This window comes from Cucumis sativus, chromosome 6 (genome assembly GCF_000004075.3).
Source record: "Cucumis sativus cultivar 9930 chromosome 6, Cucumber_9930_V3, whole genome shotgun sequence".
NCBI classification, from domain to species: domain Eukaryota; kingdom Viridiplantae; phylum Streptophyta; class Magnoliopsida; order Cucurbitales; family Cucurbitaceae; genus Cucumis; species Cucumis sativus.
The window spans coordinates 3,407,068-3,415,795 of record NC_026660.2 but is presented as its reverse complement, the minus strand read 5'-3'; the positions used below and the strand labels follow the sequence as shown (position 1 = coordinate 3,415,795).

Here is an 8,728-nt window from a genome sequence, read left to right as displayed (position 1 = left end):
TTAGAAATTAAAGATTGTGGAATAGTTCATTGCCAATTGTTGTTCTATGTTTGAAAGCTTTTCTTCCTTTTCCTTTTCCTAAAGATCACAAATAAGTCAGCTGAGTTACATTTTTACCTAATTTACACCTTTAAGCTACATTATATTATGTGAGAATCATTCTTCTTTTCTTGTTTTGTTTCTTTCTTTTGGACAATTTCCTTCATTTTCCCAGTTGCTTTGAGCGAATAAAATCATTCTCATGCCCGCACTTTATGCATTCATTATCATGAAAGAACTAAGAACAATCAATAAGGCATTGAAATTCTATGGGAACAAATGCAATTACAATTAGAAACACTGAAAGAAGGGACAACAAAAGCAATGAAGCCGACATGGATCACGAGTAACTTGGTTCTAACTTTTGAAGTCCATTCACTCCTCAACAGCAGCATACAAAGCTTTGATCTCTTCAACATCATCATAACTACCAAGAAATATGGCAGATCTCTCATGTATCTTCTTTGGAACCAAGTCAAGTGCCTGCAAATCAAATTGCATTCATCTTAAAACAAATCAAGGAAACGGAAATGAACTCTCAAGATTTTATATGTCTCGTTATAATTGTGGTAAAGTATGGTACCCTTATTTTTCCAGTGAATGCTTGACCTCCTGCCTCCTCTATCAAGAACGCCATTGGGAAAACTTCATACAACACACTGCAATTGGAAAGAGACAAACACACACATCATTGCATAATGTAATACAGCTAGAAAAAGTTTAGTCTAGAAAAAAGCTATTCAACGTTGAACGTAGATTCTTATATAGACTCTTTCTAATATATCCAATGGTCCAAAATGCTAACTAGCCAAATTTCTCAGAAAGAGGAGAGTAAAACTGCCACGTACCGCAATTTCCCATTGGGGCTCTTCTTGTCACCAGGGTACAAAAATATACCACCATAAAGCAATGTACGATGGACATCAGCTACCATGCTGTTAATCAAAGCATCATACCATCAGAACTTCCATACTACCATATCTTATCCTCATTTCAAACTCAAGTTCAGAGATGAACAGCATACAAACAACAAATGGGGAACCCCACTTATTCAAAATGATTCAAGTTCATATGTTGCAAAATATGATGCGTTTAGAATAAGAATGAAACAACAAATAAACAATAAGATGAGTTAAAGTAATGTTTCAAATATTTCATAAATCCTTACCTTCCAACATATCTCAAAGACTTGGGAGGCGAACCATCTGTAGGAAACTTGCACTTCTCTACATACCTAAAAGAGAAAACAAGTTAGTAGTTCACATGGCCTATAAGTCAAACTGAAACAAAAACCAAATCGATGGAATATACTTTGCAGTCGGACCATCCCAGTTCTTTGCATTTCCTTCATTCACTGAATAAATCTTTCCTTTACTTGGAATCTGCAGATGGTTACAGGAGAAATGAAGTACGTACAAGACAATCAAAAGAAGCAAAAAATGATAGCAACAGATGTGACGAGTGCTCTCTCAAATTGTCTCTCTTTTTCTCTCACATTATATGGAAATTAGAGGTGCCTTTGAGAGGGAAAGAAGAAACACAAAAACATAAGGAAGAAATGCTTCACCTTAAGATCTGGGTGAGTTAAAATGAACTCCCCAAGAGAAGGATCGAGAGTGAATCCATTAACACCAGTTCCAGTACTTAAAACAAGCTGCAAAAAAAAAACCAAAATGAAGATTAACAATTTAATACTAGCATTCACTCAATTTAAGAATTGATTTACAACAATAAGGAAAAAGAGAACATACTTTTCCTACATGATCCAAGGACTACTATCAATAATAACCATAACTTTAGAACGACCATCTAAAAATTAAAAGATCTATAATACTGCATACAAACTGATGTAAACAAATGAATAAATAGAGTTAGATTGCCCATACTGTGCAAGAGCTTCCATACAAGCAATAGCCAGCTGCCACCATATTCTTTCCAGGTTGCAAGACGTCTTCTAGGTTAGGTTCATGGCTGTCTTTCAAGAGATAAATTCCAAAAATCTACACGAAAAAGTAGATATTCAAACAATCATACACTTAGCTAATTGGAAAGAAATTATACCAAAAACATTTGAAATCTCATTCAGAAGGTAACAAAGGGATATTACCGTTCCAATGGAAACACCACAATCAATGTTGGAGGAACCATCCAGTGGATCGAACACCACAGAATACCTTTGTCATTGGAAAATAATAAGAAATAACATTAAAATTAAAGCAAAGTAAAAAGAGTTGATACTGAATGTTCATTGTAAGCAGCAGACAAAAGTCATCAAGAACGGAAAACAAACCTTCCACGCCGAGATGGCTCGACATATGTTGGCTCTTCATCTTCCTCAGAAACAAGAATACACTGCCACCAAATTGACAACTATTAGAGTAAGTCACCAGATATTTTTGTCGTGTCATTTGTATGATTAGATAGCAGCTTACAGTTCTGCCACTGCTGACCAAAGCCTTGATAAAGACTTCATTTGAGAGCACATCCAGTTTCTTTTGCTCTTCACCCTGTTGTCAAAGAGAATGAATAAACGTAAAGACATAATTCCAAAAAAAAAAAAAATAGTATGAGATGATTTTCATCCTCTTTTTCTTCAGAAACAGTATTCTTGGGCTAATCTAGATTAGTTTGTGAGTTCATTATAACAAATAAGATCTTACCTGAACATTGGTCTCTCCAGCAAGTCCAATAAGTTTAGCTAAACCTGCCTGCAAAAGGAAAACTTCTGTGGTTAATGAACTGTAAACATTGCAATACCGAATGGTACATAAGGCAAAAACAGAATGTTGTTTGAAAATTTCAAGCAAAAGGGTATTTTGGGAATTTGGAATTCTGAGCTGTTGGCACCCTCATAAAATCCTATCTTATTAGGAAGGATATCCTACACGGAACCTTTACATAACTTTGACTTTCATGTGGGGCATGAGGATCAACCCTTGCCCCTTTATTTCTTCTTTTTGTTTTTAGTTCAACAAGTAAGTTATACTCGAATTGACATCCATTCATTTTCTTTACATCTCGATAAATCTTAGAAAATATTTTAGTTCTACAATAATGTATGTTCCTTTTTCTTTCACAATTGTACACATCATTTTAAAATATGTTATATAACTAGATAGATCCTACATCCTACATAAATAAACTAGTATAAAATGCATTACCAAAGTTAGAATACATCTTTGACTGCTAAATGGCAATATAAAATATAAAGCGCCCCAAACTTATATTAGTCTCTTTGAATAATACAAGTTCACATCGACCTATATTTGTACCTGATAATATAATGTTTTTTTTTAAAAAAAATCAATGTACAACTATTAACCTTTGAAGACATCTCTTATTTCAAGCCAGATATTCAGAAGTTTTCCCTTAAATTACTTGAACTGAAAACTTCCCCACATTTTTTGCATTCATTTATTACAAATCAAATTTGTCAACCCACAAAGTATTGAACTAGAAAAACTATCATAAGCCACCCCCAAGCCATCAAATCCATTATGAAACAGTTTGAAAAGTCTCTAAATAGCAGAATTCTGTCATCAAACTGCAAAACAAGGATATTTATCATATCCCTCAAAATCCCAAAGGAAAAAGAACAAGTCCCTTCATAAAAAATAAAACCAAAATGATCTAAACACAATCAATAAGAAACTAAAAGAATACCCAAAACAGGGCAAAACAAAAAGAGGATAGAAGAGAGGGAAAAAAGACCTTATTAACAGCAGAGCAGACGAACTTGCAGCCAAGAACAATATGACTAAGCAAAATGGTGAAATCACCACGGGATTCAGGGTACTTGGATTGCTCATTCAAGACGAAGCGAGTAATGGTCATCAAGTCCGTCCTCTGAGCATCCGCGGCGTGATCCATGGCGCTGTGAAAAACCCCTTTTGCTCAATCAAAAGAATTAGAAGAAGAAGAAGAAATTAAGATGATATTGTTAAAAGGGGTGCTAAATTCGAGGGCTGTGATGAAAGTCCAATATGTATATTTGTGTGTGTGTATATATATAATACAGAAATGAACAGAAAAGGGAGGAAAATGGGGAATATGGGTTAGGAAAGACACGTGGCGGAGAAAGAAAAAGGGTAGAAATGGAGTGGTGGGTGATTGTTTTTGAGTTTTGAGACAGAGAAAGGGAATGGAGAATAAAGGGTTTGCAGATAATGCAAGAAGAAGTTCGTCGTCTTCTTCAATTTTGTTCTGCGCCCTTCCATTTCGTCTATCCATCTCCTTTCTCCGTTTATTCCTTCTTTCTTTTTCTTTCTTTTCTTTCTTCAACGCGTCTAATTAAACATATAGTAAAGTTTCAAGATTATATTAAACTTATAGTAAAGTTTAAGATTATATTAAAGATAGATATATTTCATGTTTATCCATGACTTCGACCATCTTAGATTTTTGGCATATTTTATTAATATAATAGTTTATTTTATTATATTTGAAAACAACTCACTCTTAATAAAATTATGTTATCTTTCTCCTCCTCGAGGGATGAAACACTATGAGCGATTATTTTAGTGTTATCAGGCACATTATTGGTTCAAATAGATCAACGCTACACCCATTAAGGCCACCAATGACATATATTAAATTAGACGGGAGCCATTAGAGCCCTAACAATCGTGAACAACCAACCCTAAACTAGATGTGGTTTTAAAGTGTGTTCGTGCACGTTTGTGTTTGTGTGTGTGCTTGCACATGTGTTACAGCATTAAAATAAACAATAGTAGAAATTTTCTCGTTTAAATTCAAATATTTTCTTTTCTTTTTCCAACAAACATATAATTATAGTTCAACCTCCAACTTTAAGAGGTGTTTGATTGGTTATAATGCAACGACTTTACCGTAATAATGTAATTCAAAACTCATGTTTTAATTAAGCTTCTTAGGTTCAATAATTTTTTAATATCAAACTCATTTCATTTCCTTCTTTTCCATATTTTCACGTTTCACAATTTCATTTACGTTTTCCGATCAATCCTTCCTACATTCCAATATCGTTCGTATTTCTAATGATTTTAATTACATCCCACCTTCGAACAACCTCTTAAATTTAACATTTATAATCTCTTTCTTCTAGATGGGCTATCAATGATTTTCCTTTCCTAGCTTTCTTAGTAAATGAAATTGTAAGTTATTGAAAAACTTTCCTTTTGCTCAATTTTATTAATTATCGTTTGACATATTTGAAAGAGATTCAATTAATACATGATATTCATTTTTGACTTTAGATATTAGTATAATCAACGAAATTACCTTTTAGGCAATGGTTTTCTTTAAAAACCAACATAACCATTAATTTCAAGCATTGACAAAAATAATAACAATTCCCACACTTACAAAATAAATTATTTCGTACGAACCAAATACGAGCATCTAACATTTTGGTTATATACATTTTCAAATAACAAGTGATCCCTTTTATGTGATGTTCCATGCATTAATTTGTTACCTCTTATTTAACCAACGAATTTTCTTTTATTTTATTTAACCCTATCAATAAAAATAACATAAACGGACCAAAGTTATTGTAAATGTCAAAACTACTTAAAATATTTACAAAATTTAAAATTTTGTAGATATCGATAGACTTTTATTGACCGAAAAGTATAGAAGTCTATTAAGGTTATAAATGACTATATTTTTTGTACGATTTAATATTGATAGATATGTGATTGCATGGGCCACTGCAGTTGACAAGAAGTGTTTGGGTTAGAATTAAGATTGTGTTAACAAATATGATATAATCTAACTTTAATATACTTATCCTTTAGAAAACGTTATCCTCCACATGATAAATAATTAAAAGAAATAATTTCAAACTTTTTGTAATTATAAATTTCTTTAATTTACTGTTCCACCAACTATGTATGGTCTATATTGATTTTATCTTCAACCTCTAACAGTTCAAAACTTTGATGGATTCTAAAGCATATACTTTTCTTCTTCTTCTTTTTTAATTAATTCATCTTATTATTTGATTAGATAAGTTTTTAAAACATGCATGGTCAAAGTAAGGGTGTTTAGGAAGAACTCAAGAATAATATATAATAAGGTCTTGAATTATTTTTAAATTTTTATGTTCAATAATCTTTCAACTCCTAAATATTGGGATGAACTACCAAAAAATAAAAAATTATTGATAAAGAATAATTATATACCTCAAATGTAGAAAATGTAAAACATTTATGTAAACTTTAGTTGAATTTTATCTTATTAGCTAAGTTTATACATATGGATGACTGAAATCATGCAAGACCTCCTCTTGCCCATAAATATGTTCAATCCATTAAATTTAACATTGGCTAAATTTTAATAATTTTTAATAATACCCCTTATCCTTTTTTAAAAAAAAAAGTTAAAAAAGTATATTTATAATTAGTTTTGGATGAAAACATTTAGGGTTATTCTCTTTCATCTAGCTGGTTCATATACTTTTAGTTGAATAAGGTTGTTTTGGAGTTTAGGGAATGAAAGAATGAGAGTATGAGAGTATTTAAAGAGAGGATTATTGAATTATGAAGATGAAATAAGAAAATGTTAGGTCATATAGATTGTAGCAAAGAAGAGAAGAGATGGAAGAGGGAGGTGATAGGTTTATATACAAATGGTTGTGATCCATACTAACAATAAGATTGTCTTTTTAGAGTTGAAAAGTATTAACGTAAATTTTGGAAGTTTAGAGATGTTTTCTAGAGATGTGATCTAAGACTTTCAAAGATGCGATCTCTCATCTCAAAAATTTTAGAAAATATAATTTCCAAATTTTTTAGATTTTGTCGTAACATTTGCTTTAAGGAAAATAATTATAAGTTATTAGAAAATATTGATTAGGAAACCTTATGAAATCATAAATTAAATTTTGAACGATTGAAAAACATTATAAAAAAAAAGTACAAATTTAAAAGAAAAAAATTCTAAATGATTTAAAGAAAAGAGTTCTGTGGAAGATTTTAAAACTTAAAAAAAATTTAAACTATAAGAACTTTAAAACGTTGAAAATTTTAGTTAGAAAATTTATAAATTTTAAATAAAAATCAAAATGAGACTTGATAGGAAAAATGGATAAGTAAAAACAAGAGTTAAGATGTATCATAATTTATGCAAACATAAAATAGCACATCACTACAAGAATATTTGTCCTCGTCGACGCAGAAAAACGTGGGCAAAGCTTATGATGACGTTTTTTTTTTGCGTGGACATATTTCATGGCTGAAACACCGTCGTCGTTTCCTTTGTCCAAGTTGTTGACATTACGTCGACAAAACTGCCCGCGCCAATTAAATCGTTGGCAGAAAAGACATTTCTAGCCACGAAAAAACGTCGGGAGAAAGATATTTTTGTCCACGATCATCATTACGTTCGTAAAAATAGATTTTCTGACCACAAAAAACACGTCGACAGAAAGATATTTTTGTCCACGATCATCATCACGTCAACAAAATGACTTTCTGGCCACGTTTCTTTCGTAGGCAGAAACTATTTGTCACTAAATGGTTTTTGTCGGCAAAAAGAAAATTTCTCCACACACTAAATTTGTCGATAGAAGTATACATATGCATGGGTCAAATACATTTTTTAGATAGAAATTGGATTGTTGGCCATGAATGATGGATCTTAACTACAATAAATCTAAAAAAATGTTATAGTGACTTCTACAAATCATACGAAAAGATAAAAATAGTGTGATATACTTTAAAAAAATGTTATGTATGTTTTAGAGCATCCAAAGATCTATTGGAGATTGATCTTGAACTTCCAAAGAATTGATTTCCTCACCTTGAAAATTTTAAAAATTCGAACTTCCAAATTTCCTAGATTTTATCGTCGAATGTTTTTTAAAAAGAAATTAATTGAAAATATTAAAATAATTAAACAACTATTAGTAAGAAATATTAGATTCACCCCAAAGCAAATACAAAATATTTAAATAAGCATATTACAAGGATAAAAATGTAAAATAAAGAAATAATTATAAGAAAAGAAAATTGGAGAAATAAGAAAAGAAAAATAAACAAATATGAAAAAATAATATAATATTAAATATCATATTGAAAAAGAGAATATATTAAAGAGACAATAATCAAATAGTATGATGAGAGAAAAAAGAAAATTAAACAAAAATGCTTATTATAAAGAAATTAAAGATAAATTTATAAAAAAAAATAAAGTTTAAAATTAAATTAAAATAATAATAGAAAAAAGATAAACAACAAAATGTAAGCAAATATGTGTAATAAAAAAATTATATATAAAAGAAAAGCTCGTAAGATGATAAAAAAATGTCAACATCAACTTAACTCAACTGGCACATGTATGTTTTTTTTTTTTTTTTTTTTTGCGTCGAAGAAAGATGAAAATTTTGGGTTTTGTTAAAAAGAAAAACAAAATAGATGTTGTAGATCTTTTGTTTTTTGTTTTTTGCTTTTTACATCACGTTTTTACCCGCGAGTTCTCCAAATATCTTTATATCTTTATGAAAATCAAAGGAAACAATTTTTTTTACCCTCTTCACAAGTTGCAAAATTGTGATCTTTATTGAATAGAAGAAGTTTATGTTTGTTGTAGGCTACAAACTTCCTTCGTAATCAAACAAATTTTATAATTCATCAAACTTAACATAAGCTACTACTAGCAAAGTGGCAAGTTCAGGATCCAACCATAGAGATGAACGAAAGATTAGTTC

At 30.5% G+C, this 8,728-nt stretch overlaps 1 protein-coding gene across 1 annotated transcript; it reads right to left on the bottom strand.

Annotated features, from left to right (window-relative positions):
* Nucleotides 1–218: 218 nt before the first annotated feature.
* Nucleotides 219–4,272, bottom strand: LOC101205576 (fructose-1,6-bisphosphatase, cytosolic). The gene is made up of 12 exons (XM_004140842.3): nt 3,751–4,272; nt 2,700–2,747; nt 2,472–2,546; nt 2,330–2,391; nt 2,147–2,213; nt 1,926–2,039; nt 1,607–1,693; nt 1,351–1,421; nt 1,208–1,273; nt 888–974; nt 623–698; nt 219–522 (listed from the first exon to the last, which is right to left on the bottom strand). Exons 1-12 carry the CDS (start codon nt 3,907–3,909, stop codon nt 415–417), a joined length of 1,020 nt encoding a protein of 339 aa, XP_004140890.1. The 5' UTR covers nt 3,910–4,272; the 3' UTR covers nt 219–414.
* Nucleotides 4,273–8,728: the final 4,456 nt, after the last annotated feature.